This window comes from Nestor notabilis, unplaced genomic scaffold (genome assembly GCF_000696875.1).
Source record: "Nestor notabilis isolate BGI_N333 unplaced genomic scaffold, ASM69687v1 scaffold3177, whole genome shotgun sequence".
NCBI classification, from domain to species: domain Eukaryota; kingdom Metazoa; phylum Chordata; class Aves; order Psittaciformes; family Psittacidae; genus Nestor; species Nestor notabilis.
In genome coordinates this window covers 22,422-46,826 of record NW_009935090.1, presented here as the reverse complement: position 1 = coordinate 46,826, position 24,405 = coordinate 22,422, and the positions used below count along the sequence as shown (strand labels likewise).

Below are 24,405 nucleotides of genomic sequence, written 5' to 3'. Positions count from 1 at the left end.
CAGCAGGAACTGATAGTGTGCATAAAATTAAGCTTTTGCACACTTTACTACATGCAGCCTTATTCTGTTCTGATGAAAACTGAACCTTGAAGTTTTGATTTATTTTGGTTCCTAAATCTCTGGCAGTAGGACTTTCTCATCCCATTATAACCCAGAAGGTAGGATCTCTGGACTGGTGTGTCTCATGGACCTCTGTTTCGCAAAGGAGAGGATCTCAGTAATTCTCTCTGGGGTTCTTGGCATTTTTATTCTTTAGACCTAAGCTTTTACCGCTTGACCTCAACTACATAACAGATATCTTGGTGGAAGACTAGGAGATCTCTTCAAGACTTACACAGTTGCCTGTCCTGTCCTGCCCATGTAGGGTCAGACAGACCTAAACCTTCCTCCCAGTTATTTGGTTATTATAATCCAGTGATGGGGACTCAGTGCTCTTCCTGAGCAATGTATTCATACGCTTCACTGCCCTGATTTTTAGAGATTTTCCTCATGTCTACCCTAAAGCTCCTTTGCTCTTATTTTAGCTATGACTTGCTTTCCCATGTCTGTTGAAAACCAAGAATAGTTTAGGAGATGTCATTTGGAGATAATGTTTTAATTTTGAAAAGTTGCTGTCCTCTTTTCCCTAATGTTCTTATCCCTAAACCAAAATAACCCACTTCTCACTTTTATTTCCCACAGTTCATGTTTTAAGGAGATGCTGCCTTTTTTTCTGAGTTTTTTAGAAATGCTAGCTGGGTAAAAAGAGACAGAGTCTCTAAGGGCAGTTGTATACATCTGAATATGTGAGGAGGAGTTATACAATAGATTTGAATATAATTTTAAGTAACACCAACACAGATTAATGACCATGATTTCTTTTTCATTGAGGTTACTGCAAAAGAAAACATAACACTAAGCACTAGAAACTGGTGTAAAATAAATGTATGTCTATTTTCCAGTGCTGTTAATAAGCATCATTATACAATTTGTTTATTATAATTGGCAATACTTTCACAAACAACCATAGAAAGAATAACCTCAGCCACTAAATTTCTGCTTATTTGCTACATTGGCAGGAGAGTTCCACTGCGGGTTTGAGGATGGTAACATTTGCCTTTTCACTCAAGATGACACAGACAATTTCGACTGGACAAAACAAAGCACTGCCACTAGAGACACAAAATACACTCCAAACACTGGGCCAAATGCAGATCGGACTGGCTCCAAGGAAGGTAAGCTCCAGCCGTCTGCTGGGTCCCCTGGCACTGGTGTCTGCTCCGCCGGGGTGAGGGACCTGTCCAGGACAGCCCATTCAGCCAGCTACATTGACTTTCCCAATCATACCAAGAATAAGCATACTTCAAGGACTTCTAAAAGGAATTACTGTGTGGCTTGTCCCAGAGCACAACCCACTAACAGTGCAATTAGCCATCTTGTATTGTTTCTATTGTGCCATTTTCAAAGCGATTGCTTTCACGTTATAGTCTAGTGGGGAAATATTCTGGCACATCTTGAAATATTCTTCTGTTTTATGTCATTTTAATTCTAACTTGGACTCTCTCAGAGTGTCATAATGAGGTTTTGGGGGTTTTTTTGCCCCGTTTTTACTTCGGGTGTTGCTAAAATGTGTAATTTTCAATCTGCTACCCCAGTTAACAGAAGCGTGCCGTCTTGACTGCAGTGTATTTTTGCATTTGAAAAGTCAGACATATTGTACTGAATTTATCAAGTACTGCAGTAACTCATGCTATTTTATTGTCTGCTTCCTGCTTGCACTACCAGAGGGGAAAAAAAAAATCATACTGCATTGTATTTGCTTGGTTGAATTGAGTAAATCCTCTCTGTTGTTGGCACAGCCTAGGATCAGAATAAATGAAATGTCTTCTTTTGTGAAAATGAGCTTTTGATCATCTGATTGACATGGACAGTTGAAAATGTTCCGTCAAGGGTTTCCATCAAGATATTTTCCCTTTATTTTACAAGTCATCCCCGCTCAGTGTTTATAGGAACAAATTGAAACCTTGAGACTGAAGTCTGAACCCCATCATAAAGATTTTCTTCTTTTCTTGTGTATATACAATGTTACATCGATTTTAAGTTGTTTACAAGTATTGACCTGCTAGCACTGATTATGCTCTTGGTATAAAACGTGTCTTTGAAGTAGTTGTGAAAAGCACATGGAGTTAATGGAGAAGAAATACGTCCAGAAACCATGGTGATGTCAGATGTGTGTGAAAAATGCATCAAGATGCTTGATAGTCCTGGTGTCTTCCTGCATGTATGTGTTGGGTTTTGAAGACTGCAATCTAATGATTTCCGTTTGAACTTCCTCTAGGTTTCTACATGTACATTGAGACATCACGCCCCAGGCTGGAAGGAGAAAAGGCCAGACTTGTTAGTCCTGTTTTCAGTGTCGCTCCAAAAAATCCTTACGGAGCTACGAACACAGCCTACTGTTTTAGCTTCTACTATCACATGTATGGACAGCACATAGGTGAGAGAAAGCCAATGACCTTGTCTTTTCACTCTGGGAGAAGTAGCAAGAGAAATGTCCACTTGTGTGAAAGAAAAGCACAGGAGGACTGCCAGCACCTGCAAGGGCCAGTTGCAACCAAAGCTAGCAAGATGGGTGCTTGACAGCAACCATATTGCTGTAAAACTGTGTTTTCCACTAATCAGCACACTGGCAGAAGCCCTTCTTACACCTAGGATGTGCACGCATGAGGTTTTGAACAGGTGTTGCAGGTGGAGCAATGCACTTCACTCAGAGAAGTAGCAATATGTTTATTGATATAAAATATCAGTGTGATTTGTGATTTAACAAAGTTTCTCAGTAAATGCGTCAGTGGTTTAATGAGATTTGATGGAGAGATGCACTTGAGTATTTACTGCACAGAGGACAGGGTCAGAAAAAGCTGTTGGGGAGACCCTCCTGTTGGGTCATGAGGTTCAGAAAAGACGCCCTTGTGTTCTAAGCTCTTTCTCAGAGAGGAGCTGAGGTGTGGCTGGATCCAGACTTAATCCCAGATGTGGTCAACAGTTTATATCTAAAGGATTAAAAATGCACAATCAATGCTTTGTATCACTTAGCTAAGATCAAAAGTTCAGCATGCTGCCACTCACTTACCAAAGATCTGTTGTGGCAAAGAATCTCTCAGTCTTGAGAGTAACCTTGAGAGGTGGCCCTGTGCTGGGAGGATCCTGGTGTACAGCCACTGCCATGTAGGAGAACACCATGAGCTCTGGGGTGTCCATGGGTTATGGAGTGAGATCAGTGACCCACAGTCATATTTGCATGCCAATCAGAGATGTTAGTTTCTTCCAAACTTAGCTTGAGTTGGACTTTGACCAGCCTTATGTTTAGGAGGGCGCATGTTGCTCACATTAGCCCTTGGCTATTTTGTTGCTCTCTGTCTTCCCCAAATCCACTTTGTTTGGGTCAGGTGCAACCATCATGACCAGACGCGTCCATTATGACCACCACTGGTAGTTATCACTTTACAGGAAATAAAGGTCAGATTGTGGGAGAGCACACTGCCACAGCAGGGGGCTTCATAGTGTGAAAATGGAAAAGGTGATTTTTGCAAGGACTTTGCCTGATACTAACACAGTTTTGAATCACTAGATTCAGGATCGAGCAATTAGCAGCAGCACTACTCATGTGCTGGCAGCTGGGGCAGCACAGCCTGTGTGCAATACAGCAGCATGCAGTTCCTTTGTAAAAGTCATGAACAATTTACTCATAAGCTGTGGGAGTATATACTTGCAGGGTGTATCTGTAAGTTTATTTTTAGTCATAGCTCTTTCAACACAAATGTTTAATTTCTTTGTGTTGTATGAAAAAAAGGTGTGGGAAGATATGAAAGTGTAAACGATAGCCAATTTTTATAATTCCTGTAAATCCTCATAGGGTGCTCAGTTCTTACCAGTGTGTCAGGAGGTTTTCCAGAGCCAAGCTGACCTGACTTGATGTATTTTTATACATATTTCAAGGGCAAGCACATCGTCAGAGTGCATCCTGGTGGTTGCTTCAGAAAACCTTTGCCTGCCCCCAGGCAGGGTTCAGCTTTTAAAGAGAACAGACAAGTTCACTTAGGTTTTTTTAGTTGTCTCTGCACTGTGTGCACATGAATTCAGCCCCAGGTCTAAATTCTCCTGGCGCTGTGTTCCAGAGGGAGCTTGGCTGTTTAGTGGAAGGAAGTGATTCAGCCATGCCATGCTTAGTGCAAAAAATGTAAACTGCCCGATAAGGTCATATACCACACTATTTCTGCATAGGACAGTGAAGAGTAAAGTTGCAAATATAATGGGTCAAACAGATCTTTCTGGAATACCTTAGGAGTGGGATAAAGTATAAGAAAAACAGCCACAAAGGCTGACATCTGTCCACAAAATGGCGACCTCTCATTGTGGAATTCTGTTGTTTATTTCCTGGGTTACCTTTTCAGCAAGGATCTGTCCCCTTAGCTTTTTTGCTGAGATCACTCTTTCCTCTTTATGTATAATTTCTTGAATTGACACATATTATGCTGGCTGACGAAGGAGCTGACACACAGGTGAAGATGGTGACGATGATTAGTGAGCATAGGTTACATTGGATTTGTTCATGGCAATGTGGACACCCAGTTGTCAAAAACCAGAATTAATCAGTATCAATTTTGTTCCTTAATGTTAAAAAATACAGTTACCATCATTTTAGCTAATGTTGAAAATGGTCTACTTTTGAATAGCTTTATACAAAATTACATATTATTCTGTCTTTGAAGAGCAAACTGGATTAAAAATAGTAAATTAATAGCATCAGCCATGTGTTTGAATGGACGCTTATACATGTCTACTAAATTCAAAATTATAATTCCTCAGAGTAACAAAATGTTATGAAACACATGAGAATTCAACGTGCATACAAGAAATAAATTATGAAATCAGCAAATATATGCCATTTGATTTCCCAGGTGTGAACTCTGTCAAAGAAATCGTTCACATGAGGATAATGAAGAAAAAAGAAAAACCTAATGAGTGATGAAATTCTAAGGCTTCAATGATTTAAGCACATGATTATTGTATGAATAGTTGGTTCAATGAGGTAACTGTTCAAATGAGCTTTTAAAGGTCTGTGGTATTAGAAATTACTTTGGGTTAGGAAAGGGGTTATTGTAACACAAAGTTTTGCCCAGACAAATGAAACCTTATCATGTGTTTCAGGTGATATGTCATTCTGGTAAGGATGGCCACCAGCCGGCTGGGCTGCATCAGGCAGAGTGTGGCCGGCAGGTCAAGGGAGATGATCCTGCTCCTCTGCTCAGCACCAGAGAAACACAGCTGGGTGCTGGGCCAGTACTTGGCCCCCTAGTACAAGAGATACATGGGATTACTGGAGAAAGTCAGGGGGATCTCATCAATGTTAATGAATACCTGAAGGGAGAATGTAAAGAAGACCAGAGATGCTCAGGGACAGGACAAGAGGCAAAGGGGCACAAATTGAAATAGAGGCAAATCTATTAAACGTCAGAATTTTTTTTATTTTTTTTTTTTTTTAACTGTAAAGGCAGTCAAACACTGGCACAGGTTACCCAGAGAGGTTGTGGAGTCTGTCTGTGGAGACAGCCAAAATCTGACTGCACATGATCGTGCACAACCTGGTTTAACCCGCTATGCTTTGAGCAGGGGTTTGGATGGGATGATCTCGAGATGTACCTCCAACCTCAACAATTCTATAGGTAATGGTAGATTTAGATTAGATATCAGGAAGAAGCTCTTCACTGTGAGTGTGGTGAGGCCGTGGCACAGGTTGCCCCGAGAAGCTGTGGCTGCCCCATCCCTGGCAGTGTTCAAGGCGAGGTTGGACACAGCTTTTGCCGTGGAAGGTGTCCCTGCCCATGGCAGGTGGGTTGGAACGAGATGATCTTTAAGGTCCCTTCCAACCCAAACCATGCTGTGATTCTTTGAAATTTTTTCCCCCCAGAAAAACATTTTGTTTTTTTACATTTTGTTTAATTACATTAATCCCTCATGGTTAATTCCAAATCTTATTACTAAAACAGACTATTCACAAGCTGTTAAAAGCCTCCACCCTTCACAGCTATTCTGCAATTTGCAGCCAACATATAGAAGGTGCTTCTTATACCCATTTGGGAATGGGCACTGCTGGTCAGGGCAGCTGTTGGCTGTAATTTGTACTGCCAGCTCATTGACTTCTTCCCAAGAGCAGGGTAGGAGCTGCTATCTGAGACTTCATCTGTGATCTCTGTGTTGTAGGATCTCTCTTTTGAACAATGGTGAACTGCTGATTCTTGACCTGACTTCATTGCAAACTGGAAGTGTCTTTCAGGGCAATTTGGTTGTAATAAATTCCAGCCTTTTCCTTCCTTGGACCTGGGGATAGCATGTTCAGAGAAGATGAATGGCCAATAACCTTTGATTTTTCATCCAAAGTGCTGTAGCATTGTGCAGCAGACTTTGGTGCATTGCCACTGGATTGCTTCATTCTCCCTAGTTATCTATATCCATAAAGTTTCCAAGTAGTATTAGAGTTATTATTCCCACATCTTAGGGCAAAGTACTTTGTTTTCAGAACAGTTCTGATGCTCATCACAATGTTTCTGCATTTCTGACATGGTTTTGAAGGATCCTTAATGAAATGAAATATCATCCTGGAATGGTGCTCTGTTGCTGGTGTGGGCTGGTCTTGGAGGCTTAGGGAAAAAGATACTTCATCCTCCATTCTTAAAAACTAGTTACCCCGGTGACATCAATTCAAGAACATGCCTGTTGCAATATATAGAAAAAAAAACAGCTTACCAGTTTAACCAGCTCAGCTTCTATGCCTGCTCTTCAGGTCTTCAGTGTCTCTGGAGAAGCAGCTGAAAATTTCTGTAGTGATAAGGAGAGGTACTTGGAAGTCAGTGCAGAGAGCAGAGCACCCATCTGAGATTAGCACTTTACGCCTCAGCACAGCTCTGATGAGATAAACAAGGACCTACATCCCATGCCCTGGCAATTAGATTCAGGAAGATAAAGCATTTCTTTACCTGAAATAGATGTCTCTTACTTACAAGTCAGATTGTAATTCTTGACAGATCACACAGAGCTAACTCTGAGAGTGCTGGCTGCCAGAGAAACTGTATGTGCTTTGTTCCACAGCCTTCAAAAGAAGAAGGTAGATTATCCCTGAAGCATAAGAGAAATAGAAGTTCCCATTACTTGATTTGCAGAAAACAATAAGCCATTGTTGGGAAAGAAGGAAATGAAGAGTCACTGCCCTTACTGTGTCTCTATATTGAGACAGAAAGAGGTTGTAGCTCCATTATAGCTGTCACCATCTTTTAAAGCAATCTATAATTCTGATTTTTCCATCTACACCCCAAAATGGGGTGTTTCTAATTGATGCTCCAAGAGCAATACCTTTTCTTGTCATTAGAGAGCCATCAAAAACAAAAAGGGGAAGCAGAACATGCTGTCAGCATGTTTGTGAAAGCTGTTTGTGCTTGCACAGTGATGAGCTTCGAAATACCAGCCTAGTGTTGCAGCCAGTGACATCTCTGGAGTACTCGGCACCCTCTTGGCAGGATGCTGTCAGAAAGTAAACTTTATTCCTTAATTCACAATTGTTCCTCCTTCCCACTGCTTTTTTCTCCTACTCAAGAGGCAATTCATTACCCATTTGTGTGGAGTTTGGAATACTTTGAAACCTTTAGATGAATTCTTGCTGGACACTCCTCAGTGTGAACCCTATAGCCAACCTATCCTCCCACACAGCATCAGCTTCGCAAAGGCCCTGTAACTTTTCCAGAATGTTACTGGCAGAATTTCAAGGGCAAGCATGTGTTGCAGGTGCCATTAGTTAAATTTTCAGTGACGTTTCGGGCTGGTATGTGTGCATATCTAGCAATGAGGGTCAGGCAGTTAAAGCCATACTAACTAAAGTGCTGGGCAGCAACTGACCATAGCTAGTACAGTGATGGCTATTCTGTATTTTAAATAAGACAGCTATCATTCTGCTATAAATTTGAAGAAATTATGTGACACAGAGAGGCTGAGTATGTTGTGAACAGTCTTAAATCTCTGTAACTTCAGCAGTGATGGAATTGCATGCTTTTCATACCTGAATTATTCAGTTACTCCAAACAGCCCTGCGGCATGGGCTATATCAGCCTGCACAAACAGGTGGAACAATTAGCCAGGAATTCATCTCTTGCTTGATATGGGCATTGCTTTTTGTCTTTTAGAAAAATAACATTATATATAACTCTATTTTATAATTTTAGGTAGCCTTGTCCAATAGCCTGCCTTTTTTTCAAACTACAGACCCAGGAGAAAAAAGTCTTGGAAAGCAGCAGATGGGAAGGAAGGGGGAACTGTTGTAGGTGACTAATACAAACCTTGCCCAAGAGCTGTTGCTGCTATTTGGAAGAGGGCTGAGGCTGAGCAGCCATTTGGTGTGAGCAGCCCTGCACAGCCCAGCGACATATTACTGGGCTGGGCTGCAGGGCTGCTGCCAGAAACCCTCCTGAGCATTTCCCTGCTTGCAAACCTTGTTTCAGGTCTCTTTGTTTTACCCAGTAGCATGCATGCAGGCAGAGACAGAATGTCCCTGTTAGAAGCCAGGTTTCCTTTGTGCTGTTTCTGCACCCTCCCTTGCATTTTGGAAACCTAAAATGCTGCAGCAGGAGGCAGGTGGGAGACATGGTGCTGCCCAGTCACTCCAGTGAGCATCACTCCCCCCACCTCTTTCAATGAAGATGTATGGACTCATTCTGGGCACTCTGGTGAAATAGCCGTGATGAGAATATTTGCTGCTCCATTACATGGTTATCCTTATGTTTTTCAAGGCAGTGAGTTTTGCTACTGCTAGAAATAAGAACTTTTTATTAGCAGGAGCTGAGTCACTGTGCAGCTGTCTCAGATCTGAGAGGTTTCATTGCAGATATAATTTGTATGAGTTTCCCAGCTGTCATGCCTAACACCCTAAAAAAACAGTAGTCTTGTGTGAACTTGACTTTCTGAACTTTCTCTAATGAAGGCAAATGCAGTAGTTTACATAATACAAAGAGACACCACTGCCCCACACATCTGCAGGTAACAACGGTGGGCAAGAAAGAACAAAATCGCCAAGCTATGTGAATTACTGAACCCTGATTAACGAAGTGAATGCATTTGCTGTCTCCTGGTGCAGCTGGGCAGTCTGGTTCATGGTCTGAGACAGTGAGGTTAACCAGAGAGAAGGGCTGCTGAATGCAGACGGTCTGTTACCTGTTGCAAATAGTGTCTGTGCTTAAACCAATAACATAATGCTCAGCAGTGGGGAAAGACCCAGACTTGGTGGGGGAGAAGTTTCTCCACTGTGAGGGACTTTACAGAGGTTATTTTAACTCAGAGGATTATGTTTGTCCTTCAAAAAATACTCCTTAGCAGAAGTAAAAGCATCACATCTATCTCTAAGATAGATTTACCAGGCTCTATGGCACTCGGTTAGTTAAATGATGTACAGAATAAACAAGAAGTTAGACAGTCTTCATAAACAGAGCTAAGCATAAAGCAACCAAGTCGCTTATTATCCTTGGGTAAAGAGGTTATTAATGCTTTGTATTAAAGCACAGCAAAGTGCTTTTTGACCTTCTCACCCTTGTGCAACTGCCTAGCCCACAGCAGGGGCGTGCATTTCAGTTTCCTTCCGCTGTTGATTCACATCACCAGTTCACAGTGTTTCCAAATTTAAAAGTTTCTGAATTTATAAAACTCCTCACGTGCAGTCACACCTAGCAGAGGCCCATGTGAAATGGGAAGGGGAGTGAGCAGGGTACTCGCTGCTGTAGCCAGCCCATCATCTCTGCTCTGTCGGAGAGCCTAACCAATTCCAGTTCTCCACCTCTCTTGTAGGAAGCTTGAATGTTTACCTGAGGTTGAAAGGCCAGACCGCGATAGAGAACCCGTTGTGGTCTTCAAGTGGAAATAAGGGACAGCACTGGAACCAAGCCCGCGTTAATATAAACCCCCCAACTTCATTTCAGGTAATGGCTTGTGCATTGCACACCGGGAATGGGAGTATTTGGTTTTCGGAGGGGGGGCCTGTGTGTGCTGACCCTTTCCTTCTGACATACAATTTCAGAGCTTCATTTCATCTCCAAAAGCTGCTTTATGGACAGATGATTGCTTTCCTTGCTTTAAATAGGTGAGCACCATAGTGTTTAATAATGCACACTTTAATAGAACAGCAGCTGTTTTCATGAAGACAAAATTTCTTTCAGTTTTCAGAAGATGCTGATAGCTGGTATAAAACTTCTTTTGTTTCAGATTAGCAACTGCAATACAAAATTACTTTTTGTGAAAAAATATTTAGGGTCCATGGTACAGTGTGTTAGAGATCTCTTGAAATGCATACATTTTCTGCAGAAAAAGGAATGATATCAGAGTCTTTGCTGAAAGGTCGCAAAGCAGCAGCACTGCTTGCACAGAGCTACTGCTATCGCAGAGCTGCGCACCTCATTCACTAGGTGAGAGGAAGTTGCAACAGGCTTTCACACGTTCCAGTTTCGGTTTGACAGTGATAGATTATTGCAGGCAGTTCACATTCATGCAGGGAGCTGATCGGAACTGGAACAGACCCAAAAAGGCAGCTGCTTCATGTGTTTGAGACTGGGAATGTCATCATGGAAGATGGGAGTCATGGGCTGGGCCCTGCAGTGCAGTGTTCTCCAGGCTCCTTTGTCCCTTCTCTGTAACCTCTAGGTCTCCCAGGGAGATACCCGCTTTTGGGAGAAAGAGTTATTCAGTGTAACTCAAAACTGCTATCTTAAACGTGCAGATTGGGATTCACTTTATGGGTAATTACTGATCCTAACCCTTCTTTTTGATTTCTATGCATGAGAGGCAATGACAGGAGAAACAATTGGGTGTATGTGATCACAGAAGCATTGCACAGGGGAAATAAGAGGAAAACTGAAGGAGAGGGATATGCGAAGTATAGCATTACATGATATCTGAGTAGAACAAAGTGGCAGAACTGGGGAGGAAGAGTGCACAGAAGATGGATAAGAGTGTTCAAGTACACACAGAGTGTGGGGCTAAGTACTAAGGAGGTGATGAGAGTGTGTGAGTGAAGTCAGAATAAATCCAAAAAGTGTGGACAGTGAAGGAGAGAATAATGATTTAGTATGTAAACATAATAAATGTTCTGGTAAAGGGAGAGACAAGATGCCTGGGGAAGCTGAAACCAATGTGATCTCAGCTGTGTCTGAGAGGGATTCCTGAGACCTGGGACAGGCTTAAGCAGAAGGGAAGGATGAGGACATTGCTCCGGGCAGAGAGATGCAAAGGATTTGGTACCAGCAATGCAGAGGAGCAGAGGAAGGTGATGAGGTACAAACCTGGGGTCACCTCTTCAGCACAGAGAGGAGGAAGTCATAGGTTTGGGTGAAAGAGCAAGCTGGGGTGCCTGCTTTACCCAGCTATCTGGCGTGAGGCAATAGCAGAGCAGCCAGAGGCCACAGCTAACAGCTTCTGGTACCGAGGCTGCTGCTTCCACCACAGAGTCTGAGCTTGCATGGGGCCCTGTTGCTTTCAGAAGAGTTACAGGGGTCACTTCTGCTCCTGGTGCACCTTGCTCATACTGTTCTAAAACCATATTCACTGGTGCCACTAGCTGGTACACAAAATGGGAGTTTCTTTATGTGGCTATTTTTCACCTTTTACATTGTGTTTAAAGGCTTAAGCATAAAACGAGTGTAAAGCCATGAAGCTCTGAACAAATATGACAAATAAATGTCAGAGTGGCTGGAACCTTAAATAACTTTTTTAGGAGCTCTTGCATCAAGCAAACTATTTTCTATTTAGGAGTCTTAAGCAGGAAAGAATATAAACCTCCCAGTTAAACTTAAGGAGAGTGAATTGAAGTGAATCTTTGCAGTAAAACAGTACACTGACATCGAAATTAAAACTTTTTATAGGTTAATTTATATGTGTAAATTGCAGCCTAGATTTTATACCTTCCCAGTCCCTGTGATATACAACAAAGCTTCTGTCATGAACTGAGAGGACTACAGTGCTTTGAATCAGAAAAAGTACTGCATACACGTTATCTCAGTAAGATACTCACTTATTAAGTATTTTTAAAGAATAAACACACAAAAAGAGAATGTGTGGAAGTGATACATTGCATACTGGCATCTAGAAGGGATCAATTTTAGTTCAGATTTGAGCAGGAGCACTACCACTGCCTTTAGCTATATTCTCTGTGACACCTTCTTGTGTCAAAGATGTTTTTGGTAAAAGAGGGTCTAGTCTGTCCTTAAGTATATGAGCCTGCTGGACCACTGAGATTTTCATCCCCAATAGTGAGCCTAAGGGGCTTACACCCTTGTCATCACACCGCCTGGAAGGAGACGTTCATGGAGGCTTCTCTCTACTTCAGCCTGGAGAAGAGGAGGCTCTGGGAAGACCTTATAAACAGTCTTCCAGTGCCTGAAGGGGCTGACAAGAAAGCTGGACAAGAACTTTTGACAAGGGTGTGTAGTGATAGGACAAGGGGGAATGGCTTTAAACTGACAGAAGGGAGATTGAGATTAGGTATTGGGAATAAATTCTTCCAAGTGAGGGTAGTGAGGCACTGGCACAGAGTGCCCCAAGAAGCTGTGGCTGCCCCATCCCTGGCAGTGTTCAAGGCCAGGTAGGACGGGGGTTTGAACAACCTGGTCTAGTGGAAGGTGTCCCTGCATGTGGCAGAGGGTTGGAACTGGATGAGCTTGAAGGTCCTTTCCAACACAAACCATTCTGTGAGTCTACAATTCTGTGATCATTAGGAGACTGGTTAAGAAGGTAAAATCTGTCCTGCTGAAGAAGCACAAGCTAAATCCACCGGAGACACTTGTGATAACTCTGGAGGCACTATAGGGGTTTATTTCCATTTCCCCTGTTAAGAGAGCAAAGTGGCCTTTGCTGTACTATTCTTCAGCTAAATGCAGTATTTTTAACAACAGCTTTGTAAAGTCATGACATGCAGATAATAGGTTTTGCAGGATAGTGATAGGGGATTCTGATTATCTGGCACCTTCTGCAAATAGCTGTGAGCTGCAGGCTGGGTTGTGCTCCATGCCTTGCCAACTCTCTTCTGCAGTGATTTGTACTGAGCATGTAGCCAAGCTGGCTAATAGCAACCCATCTTTGAAGCCCATAAAACACACTGCCAAATGCAGATTTTAATTAAATACTGGCTGTTGTATTTGTATAGAGTCCTTTTGTCTAGAAACAGTGTTTTTCAGTATCAGGAAAGATTTGACTTTAAACTCTGTTGACTGGTTACATGCCTGCTGCCAAAAAGCAGGAGGGCAACTTGTACTTCGAGAGAGAAGACACTTTCCTCTCAAGCTAAATATTGACCATCATCAGGGGCGGAGTTGAAAAATTGTCAGAGGGATGACTACTTGAGACACTGTTTTCAGACATGGTAAATCATGCAAAAACTTACTGGTTTCCCAATCACAGTTCCCTGTTACATTAATATCCACCTTGTTACAGTAATTAACCTACAGTGTCACACTTCAGTGAAATGCCAATGGAGTCTCCTACTCCAAATGCACAGCTTTCATGTTATTAAGTGCTCCCAGCACAGACCTTGCCACCTGGCTTACTACACAAAAGGCAGGCTCTAAATACATGCTTTATTTATACATTGCAGGGTCAGGCGTCTACTAGGGATGCTCAGCTTAGTAAAAGGATGGCAGGAGATTGGAACTGATGATCTTTAAGTTCCCTTCCAACCCAAACCATTCTATGATTCCATGTATCTGGCCAAGATTGAGGGATGTGCCCTCTGCGGAAAGGCACAGTGGAGAATTTTGTGTGCAATGTAACATCTGGTGGCATCGTGCATCGTTGTGATACAGTCCTTGTTGTGATACTCATCCAGCTGGACTCATTGCTGGACCCCTGTGATTTACAGGGTCATTTTCCACTGCCCTGAGTGTTTACTCATCATTTATAATGAAAGGTATTCATTTCAATTGAGTAGCTCTGGTCAAACTGCAATAATGAGCAAAGAAATGTTGGAAGCTGCCAAAAGAAGAGGCTTGGATCTGTGTCCCGTTGAAATACATGACAACACAGAGAGCCAACCTGAGTGCCCCAGACAGCTCCCTGATGCAGTTGGATCATTATGAAGTATAATTTAAGTATTTTGCTCCAGATGGAATTAGGGTTTTTTTCAAATTGCCTCTACCCCCCAAGAGTTAATGTCTCCATTAGTGCCACAGCGCGCCCTTATAAAATTCATTGAATTTCATGCATATATCGTTGCAGATTAAAGTTAAAAAACTTGTCATCTACGTTAACCAAAAATATTTCAAAGGACTGAAGGGGAAGGAAAAGGGAAAGGAGAGATAACTGTGCAAATGGTGCTGCTTGGGAAATTTATTCCTTGCATAATTCCTTCATCTCTTTAGAAAGGCTTTGAAGTTTTCTACTGAATAAATTTCTTGCAGCACAGAATGAGTCCACTTTTCTGCAAAGCTAATTAAACAGCTGTATGGCAAAACAGCATCATGTTGGGTTTGGGGAAGGAGAGTAGATAACTTTGTTTCTTTAGTACAGTAGTAATCCATAGCTAATAACAAACATTACAGCAAATATTACTGACCTTGCGTCAAGCCACCCATGTCCGTACAGGCACCATTTCCTTTCCCAGCTGTAGCAGTAGGGGTTTCAGACTAGGAATATTTGAAAGAAATGATTAATAGGACCTTGAAATCACTGGCATCTGTTTAGCAGAGGTTAAAGCCTTAAAGAGGAATAAATATCTACCCTGACCTTCTCTGTGATGAAACCACATCAGTGTCCTCTGATAAATATGAAACCTTTCTTATAAGGGATTAAAGCTTCTACACATGCTGATGAGTCACTAAAAGGGAAAGGAGAGAAATGGGGCTGTCACTGTCATCAATTCCTGCCATGGCAGAGATTTGGGAGGTTAAAATCAGCTGAGATGATCACAGGAAGTCACTGTCAGACCTAAGGGGATCTGAATCAAAGGTAGTCCCTTGCTTACCCCTTGAGATCAATACAGCTTTCCACTATGAGTGAAGGGACACCAATCTGGCTCCTGAGAGGTTTCTCCCAATCTTTCATGGTTCAGGAGAGGTTGCAGGATCAGCTCCTGTCCTCATCCTGCCTGCAGGGAAGTTGCCACCAGGGTGCAGATGAGGGACCCCAGTGTGGGAGATGAGGAAAGAGGGACTGGTTAGGCTACCTTCAAGAGCCTGGAACTTCATCTTCCTGTGGAGTTCTTCCAGCTTTGTGTGTTTTCATGCAGTCTATGGTCAAGTGATGATCAACCCTTCAAGATGTCACAGATGCTGTTCTTCAGGTTGTTCTTCAAGCCTCTGCCATCCACGTCAGGTGACAGGAGTTTCTAAGAGAAAACACACCAAATCTCTTCAAAACTTTTCTTCCATTTAATCCTGCTATTTTCTCCAGGAATATCATACTTACATGCATACACACATTACAGTTAGCATAGTGGCAAAGCTGACTTGGAGACACCAGGTAGACAAACAGGCAGACGACTGGCAGCTCTCATATTTTTCAGCTCATTCAGAAGAGTAAAAGCCTCCACAGCTCACACATCTTCTGTGTTCACATTACTCAGTTGCAGTTTTTTGCACCATTGAAAGGGTTTGTAAATTATTGCAAGCCCATCAATGTAGTTTAATGCTGTGCAAAATGCAGCTGAATATTTTCCATTCATCACCCTCTTATCTGCTGCTGCTTTATTTTTTTGCAGCTCATATTTGAAGGGATCCGGGGCCCTGGCATCGAAGGTGATATTGCTATTGATGATGTATCAATTGTGGAAGGAGAGTGTATGAAATCAGACCAACCAGCCAACAGTAAGTGGCTTTTCTGCACATGGGGGAGAGCAAATTGCTTCTTGTCATTATAAATTTGAGACACCTTCTGAAACGGATTTTCTCTAGAACAGTATATTGTTCAGTTCAGTTGGAGAGACTTAAAGTAAAACTTTTTCCTTGGAAGCAAGCTCTGGAGTCAAAACGTCTTTGTGCAGATAGGAGAATGCTGGTTTAGCAGAGATGGAAGTGAAAAGCTGGTGGGCATTAGGGAGAGGCCACACTCCATGGTGGGGCTGGGCTGGGCGGCCGTGATTTGAGATAGGTAGACAGATAAAGCAGCATTAAGAATATGTTCAGGGGGTCCAACAGTATGAAATTAGTGAATATCAGCGTTGTGGTTCCGTGTGGACCTTGTTCCATCCCTCCACACCCCATGTGTGCATTACAGTACAGGCCTTAAACACACAGCCGGGTGTTTTTTTATCCCAACATCTCCTGCCTCATTCGGTGGCTGAGCCTTTTGTCTTCTAAGCCTTGTTGCAACGCTGACTGTGTCTGGGCAGCTCTTTAATTCTACCTTTTTCCCCCCTTCTTGTAGATTTACGATCAAGTGCTGTTGGGACATTAGCGCATATACGACTTACCCCAGTTATCATCCTCATGTCTTTCTTAAGTCATCAGAGGTGACCTTATCCTGGCAGAGGCTACAAAAGATTCACCAGGCACTGGCATGAAGAAAGAGTCTTTGTAAAATGGACATTTAAAAACAAACTACCAAAGATTCCTCCACTGACTGACTCAAAAGTTAAATAAATACATAAATAAATAATAAAAAATTAAAAAGCACTGGGGACATAAAAGGCATCACGGGAGTGTAACTCACTATGAACCACGCGTGAGAACGAGATCTGGCCTTGTAAGGAAGAGACCTTCAGGTGCTTTTGTGGTCAGTAATGAATACAGCATCATCTGGTTGAACTCTTGGAAAAGAGCTATAGAAACACTTGTCAAAGCACAAAGTCATGGCTGGTTTTGTTTCAAATGAATAGTTTGCTTGTTACCATGGAAACCTAATGGCCTGCCAAAAAAAAAAAAAAAAGGAGAGGAAATAAAAACAAAAACAGAGAGAGAAACACCTCACTGTAAACAGGGTATGTGAAGAGCTGGCATTCATTTTCCCTTGAAGAAGGTTTTTAGTATAGAGTTAAATAAATGTAGGCCCTTTCTACTTTGGCTGTCACCTCCCCTAGAGAATAACCCTAAATCAGAGTATTTTAAGACATTTATGTTTCATTTCTCATGGCTATGCTTGATAACTGTATGCTGTCTCCTTTTGCATGCATTACTATCCAGGATGTGCGACCTGGGCTTACATATTACACAGGCTTATCGGAGTTTGCTTGCGGCCACTCGAACACCCCTCTCCCCTCCCCAACTAAGTCATCTGTTCTAATGAAGTGAAGAAACCAAACCACCGTCTTTTATAAATTGCCATGGAAACCAAGTGCCTTCAATGAAACAAGCCTGATTTAAAAATAAATAATAAAATAAGAATAATAGTTTCAACACAGAAGCTTGCACTGCTAAGATGTGGTTTGTGCAAACTATTTTCTAAACAAACTACGGAGCCTGGGTGTGCAGACTGCAGGCAAGGAGACGGAGCCGCTTCCAGAGATGGATGGACCTAAGCTGCTGCGTAAGCCCTTCCAGATGAGATATTTGTTGTTTAACGTTCCAGACAGCCATGGCCTTTCAGCTTATTACCCATTAGAAAATAGCTTCCGTTGGTCCTGGAAATGGGAGCAGCACTTTTGTTTGATGTTGTTGTTTTTTCAGGTTATCAAGTGGGTCAACCAGAGGAAAAGGTTGTTAAGATACACATAGCGCAGAAGGTGGTGAAACACAGAAGAGATTGTCGTGCTGTAATATCCCTTCACAAGGCAGTCAGCCCCAGCGTTAGTGGGATGGGGAGGCATGCGTGGGGACAGCGGTGCATGCCGAGACACCCAGCAAACCGCAGAGCTTGCTGCAACCCTGGCACCAGCGAAGCACCGAAGGTGCTGTGCCTCTGCCCTGGAGCCAGACTCTGTGCAGATCATGAAAGATTATTTTGTTATTGTAGCGAAAATTAAAAAAAAAAAGAAAAAAAAATCCTCTTTTACAGCAACAGGAAAAAGAAAAAAAGGCTGTACAAATGGTTTTGAGCTACCCGAACACATACCGTTAGCCAGCTGGTTTTCCACTGCATTGTAAAGTTCCCTTACAGTTGTTTATGACAATTTGAATACCTTTTTCCTTAAATTATCTCAGCTTTTAACTTCACTTAAAAAAAAAATACTTTTGTCTAAAGAAGAATATTATTATTATAATTATTATTATTATTCTGTGTTCTCTTGATACCCTAGGACTAAAAAAAAAAATTATATGCAAATAATTGGAGTGCAAACATTAAAAAAAAACAAATGAGTATAATATTTGCAAATATGAGTATAAAAAGCACAACGAGATGCAGTAAAACAATGACAAGGCTTGATTTTTTTTATTCTGTAGAGAAATGTTTGTGCAAATTCAGTAATTCAACTAAAGAGATAATTTTACAGCTATGTTCAATAAAGCCTCTTTCCAGGTAAGGTATGCCAAGTGGTATGTGTGTTTGTTGAGCAGTGTGCGACCCAGATGGGTGCAACTGGCATGGCTTGGTTTTTCCCATGATAAACTGGTGTTGCATGAAGATATAATGGTCCATTCTGGCGATGCTTGGGGGCTGGAGCTTTGGAGAATGCTGTCAGCTGCCTGGTTGGTAGGCAGTTTATGGTGTCTGTAATTCCCCACACTGCAGCAGGAAGGCTGCTTTGAAGATGGTGGGATCTCAGATTCCGGATGAACTGTGGGATGACACTTTTATAAAAAAAACCCAAATTTCCCACTGCCAAGCACTGGGTTTTAATTGGGGATGGAGAACCAGGTCAGGTATGGTGAGACCCTGATGCAGATTTTTGTGCAGGAGTTTGGTTTCTCATAATTCAGGATTTGCGGAAGCCAAACCTTCACCTGTATCATCCCGCTGATCGCTTGTGAAAGCCACACTGTGGGATTGTCTGAGAGGTTTCTCTCTGAGTGCTTTTGGCGTGAGTCTTCAGAGGGGCTGGCTTTGCCCAAGGCTGCTAGGAGCCCTGCCAGAAGTGGATGCACAAGGGTTTGCAGCAGACTCCCCTGTTACATTTCCTGTTCTGTTTCTGACCATTGTGCAATCTCAGTTTTGCTCATTTTCGAGTTTGAGCAGCTGCAGCATTGCTCCTGAATGAAGCTGGGCTGGAGCCATGTCAGGCACTGCATGAGGTCCCCACATGCTTGTGCTTCACCATGCTAAGCTGAAGGCAAACCTTGTTCTGCTGTATTTTATCACACCCAATTTCACTGCTCTGATCAGATGAAACAGGGAATATGAAAAAAAACAACAGTGGCAATCTGTCAATCAGTTTGAAGTAAACGTGAAACATTATATTTGCTTTGAAGTATTTTCCTGATTTTCCCTCGGATTGATCCCTTCCAAAAGTAGACTCAGTAAACTGAAATTTGGACACCTGCTGATCAGCCCAGGCCAGGAGAAGTATCTTCAAAACACCGGGCAGAGCTCCAGCCACAGGGCTGATGGCAGCAGTGTGACGGGGGACTCCATGGGAAGGGAGGATTTGGAAAGCACCTGGCAGTGTCCTCTGGTGCTTGGGCAGCTGTGAGGAAGACAGCCCTGAAGACAAAGAAATGGAGACCATGCTTGCTTGTTTAGATCCCAAGCTAAGACTTCTTAATTCTTTCACAGGGTGGTGTGGGAAAATAAGGACATTATTGCAGTACTCTCATTGCATTCAGCAACGCCATGCAAGTTTAGTTCTTCCACAAAGCATGTAGTTTGAATGTGAAGTCCCAGATGAAATGCTTTGATCTCACTGTGCTACCAACCTACCACTTTCCAGCTGACTTCAGCCATGCTTGGATCCTGGGTGGGACACAAGCAGGGATAAAAGACCATAGACTAAAACAGGGGCAAACACATTTCAGATCTACCTATATCCCTACAAGTGCAAAATTGCAATTTGAAGGCAGGAGCCCATCAAAGTGGCAACAGCTTATGTGATGGAAGCATGAACTAGTGAAGGATAGGGTGTTTACCTTGTGCCCATCTCATATCAGCCAGTTTTCGGAGGCTGTTGTCTAGGGTGTGGTACTGTCGGACCCACAGAAATCCTTGGAAATGTGAAATTTCCTCTGAATTTGGGAGAGGAGCTGCTGGTTCCCAGTGAGATTGAGCTGCAGCTCCTAGTCCCTGAGTGGCTGCAAGCTGCACACACAAGTACCAACCTCCACTAATGCTGGAGCGGTTTTCTTCTTGACACCCAGACTTGAGTCTGCTGCATTCAGCAGTGTAAACGGCAGAATTTAGTCTGAACAGCTTTGGGGGCAGTTGAGGTGTCCAAACGTTAAAACAAAGTTGATTAGTTAAAACATCAGCCTATTGTTCAAGTTTGTTTTCTCTTTTAATGCCTTGTAAGGTTAGAGAAATTCCTTTCTAATGAGTTTAGTCAGAATAATCAGATCTTTTTTTCCACCCTTAGTGGAAGAGGTTTACCTCTTTTATTTTTGGAGGGTTTACTCACTAGTAATGTTTTTTCATGTATGAAAGGGTAATTGAAACTCTCTTCCTCCTAAAGAAAAAATGTGATCCATCAGAACAATGGCTATCTATAGTAGTTGAACAAAAAAAAAAAAAAAGATACATTTTGGTGTTATAAGCACTCTTTGCCTATATATGCTAATAAAGGGATTGGGTGCCAAATTCTTGTGTTTTCACATAAAATTAAAAAAAATTTAAAAAATTAAAAAAAAAAACAAAACAAAGCAAAACAACCAAAACTATAAAAAAAAAGGTTTTGGGTTTTTGGTTTTTTTTCAATAAAAGCACACTGCCAGTGTCAGTCTCAGCAGCCCAAAGGAATTAAACCAGAACATACTGACCTTTTGATTTTCCTTCATGCAAGGAGCTTACCAAGCTACAGCTCATGCAATCCTGCAGTCATCAGACCTTCAGTGTTCAGAACTTTTATGTCATCTTTCCCTAAGCCCATGACCATAGTGTCACCCAAGGATCCCATGGAACTTGCCCTGGCATGGGGTGTAGGCAGGAAAAGGTGCTCTGCAGGACTTGGGCTAGGGAGGGATGTGCTGGTCACACCTGAGACAGCAATCACCAACCATGCCGCTGCTCACAAATTTATTGATCTTAAAATCAATTGAAAGGTGGAAGAGGGAGGATGCATTTGATTTTTGCCCTCTACGCTGCTATTGCATCCCTACGCTGCTATTGTGTCCCTCACTGCAGGGAGGTTTTCCATCCACATTCTTGTTGCCAGCATAAATGTGTCCACGCCCAGTTTACTATCATTTGTTCTTGTGCCAGCAATGTTAAAACAAATTTTCCTCCCTTCCTGGTGTTAAGCTCCTCTCCCTCTGTACCCCCAGATGAGCTTCATATTGCCCTTTTGTCTGTTTTGGTCAGGCTACAATATTTTGATATCTGGGTTAGAAAAAATATATAACAAAAAATGAGAGCTATCATTAACCCAAATAAAATGTGATACAGTTTTCCTTTTTATCTGTCAGATCAGGGAATTTAGTAGAAGCTTTATATTATGGGAAGTTTATTGTATTTTCTCCCCAGAACACCACATCCGAAGTCTGTGAACACTTAATTTGAGTGCTTCTGGAGAGCAAGTCTTTCAGAGGTTGCAGTGGTGACACTAAGACTTCCCTTTTATAAAATAGCATCTTACTCATACCTCACAGATAAATAATTGTTTTATGGTGAGACTACTCAAGTGAGAATAAACTGATCAGATCATTAGAGAATGCAATGACACTGCTCCTCCCTGCATGTCCCTTCTGAAACACTCCAAAACATCCAAGTTCAGCAATAAGCTCCCAGTCATTCACCACATTTTGTAACTTACTGAGTGCAATCCTAGTACTTGATTAGGAAATCTGGACAAGAAACAGAAACAAAAATAAGATGATTATGTTTGCGTTTGCTCTGTAGATGTATCTGCATGCATCCTTGCAGCCTCACCTAACATGGTCTCTCCCAGCTGGTTCTTTGTCATGGTCATGTTGAACATCACTAGGGACCTATGACAGGTGATTTGCAACCAATTTCCTTCCATTTCTATTCTGTGTAAATTTTTTCCATTGAGAAAGAGACTTGAATGTTGGCAAGTGCTTGGACAAAGGAATATTAATAAAGTTTTGCTCACAGCTAAGGCCATGGCTGACAACTGGAGAAATATCACCAGTGATTCCTTGGGATCGAGGACCTTTGCATGCAGCAGGTGTTTGCCTTCTGCAGGCTGAAGGGATGTACTTCTCCACCAGCAAGGAAGAAAGAGGAACACTGCAACAACCATGACTGTAAATTTATTGAATGGATTTTGATGGATATGACCACAAAAGAGGTTGAAGAAACACATTACTGCAAGTAAGAATTAGCAGCCTCAGCACCTTCTCAGGAAAGATCAGATGTGTTTTTGCTTGCACACTACCAATGGCAAAAGGAAAAAAATCTGTGTGTTTGTGTGTGTAAATATTATATAAATAACTGTAATTGTATGTATTTAATGTATATACAATGATTATTACATTTTAACGATCTGAAGTATTGTATATAGCCAAAACTTGGTCTCTTATTTTACTAGCACACCCACTGTAGATTTATTTTTGGTCATTGTTGTTAATGTATCTGGTTAAAATACGAACTGGTCTCACTTTTACCTCAGAGGGTATATGTTCTTTATGTACATTTTATAAAGAAAAAAAAAATCACTCAGTATTTTTGGTTACCTTTTCAATTGCCAGCTGTATTTCTGTTGTTTCCTCTTCAGATGCATGCTGCCCTTGCTTCTGCCTCCCAGATCCACTGCAGGGAAGAGTGGAATTGGGAGGGACTGGGTTTGATGGGCAGTATTTCTCGCTCGATGCATCCCTGCCTTCCTGAGAGATGTAAGAAAGGAGGACTGTCTCTCCCCATCCCAGCCCTTTACCTCTTGCTAGGTGTTGAAAGGTTTTGATTAGACCACAAAAAGGCCATTGCACCTTCTTCTCTACTGAGCCTTTCCTTCCCTTGCATGATGCCAGCAGAGTAACAGGGTTTTACCCAACCATACAGACAGCTGAGGGCTGAAGTCCAATTTCTTTGACTTTCCATAATGCCTACACAATTCCTGGGAAGAAACCTACATAAAGATGTATGCACCATGCCAGACAAGGCTATTTCAAGAGTACTCCCCTCGAAGCCAGCCATGTGGGTATGGATGCGATGGGTGCATAGAGCTATCCAGTATATCTCTGCCTTTGTGTAATGGTGTGGAGTAGCACGGCATCTCCAGATCCAATCTGGACCTTACTGCATGAAGAGTCTGGATTTGTTGAGGTCAGTGGTTACATGGTCCAATGTGGAGGTTGTCCTGGACCTCAGCAATCGTGGGGTTGATGCCCATTCTCTGCTGAAGTCATGATCTGGGTATTTCTTCTTGTCCAACTCTTCTGTTGAGAATCCATTTTGGTGCCAGGAGCTATCTCCAGCTCTATGCATGTATAGTAGTCAGGCACAGTTTTAATCAGGGATTTTACAGTGTACAATAACATGAAGAATTAGAAGTTATTTCTTCTGAAGTATGGTATTAGCTCATTTAAGAATACAAAGGCTCCAGGTTTTCATGGGCTAACTACTATATATTTTGAAAAGACCTAAGAAGATCATTAAAATTCTCTGGTGTTTGTTGTCTGGTGCAAATCAAGAGTAAAGTGCTGTGCTCTGATTTGGCCATGTTGCATGTCCATGTCACACTGCTGGGAAAATGAATGTACAAAGAGCAAACCAGCATTCAAGAGGGAGCCCTCACTTGTGGTTCCCGCTGTGGCTGTGTTGTGTTGGTCTCTGTGAAGATAAACTTCTTTACAACCTTTCAGAATTAGAAGTCTGCTTTTATTGTAGGTGAAATGAGACTACAGTCTACATAAATGAAAGCATACTTTGTTTCTTATCGTATTTTGCAAACGCTGACATTTCTTTGCCCTTTCCAGTTACCCTGATGCCTCCATCATTTTCGTGATTAAATTTATGACTGTCAGCTGTCAGCTTGTTCAAATTAGATAAAACTCAGCGTTTCCAGACAAGTCTTTCTCTCCAGTGGCCTCTACTACAGACAGTGACAAACAGCAGCACACTGAAATTCACAGCTTAAAAAAAGAAACATGCTGGTCTCTTACTTTTCAGCTTAAAAACTTCCACCGTCCCTTTGGATCTCACAGCCTGAAACCATTCTACGTTCCCTCATCCTGTCCTTGGGATATTCAGTATTCAAACTGATGGGCTGAAGCACTCTATTCCTTTCAGATGCATTGATCTGCTTCCCCTTCCCCTCATGGTAATTATGTCTTAGCTGCACATTGGGCCAAGAAGAGATCCAAGGGGACATACTATTGAGTACGAACACAGCCAGTATTATATATATTACTCTTAGAAGTATCATATATA

The 24,405-nt window shown here is 42.1% G+C and overlaps 1 protein-coding gene across 1 annotated transcript in view; it reads left to right on the top strand.

The window, feature by feature from the left end:
- The window catches only part of LOC104408154 (MAM domain-containing glycosylphosphatidylinositol anchor protein 2-like), a gene marked incomplete at its 5' end in the record, with an annotated part of 30,344 nt that extends 13,128 nt beyond the window's left edge, over window positions 1-17,216 (top strand). Inside the window, 5 exons of the mRNA XM_010017653.1 lie at window positions 1,059-1,214; window positions 2,318-2,476; window positions 9,862-9,992; window positions 15,755-15,860; window positions 16,420-17,216. Coding sequence (XP_010015955.1) covers window positions 1,059-1,214; window positions 2,318-2,476; window positions 9,862-9,992; window positions 15,755-15,860; window positions 16,420-16,508 — 641 coding nt within the window. The remainder of the gene's footprint in view (window positions 1-1,058; window positions 1,215-2,317; window positions 2,477-9,861; window positions 9,993-15,754; window positions 15,861-16,419) is intronic.
- Window positions 17,217-24,405: the final 7,189 nt, after the last annotated feature.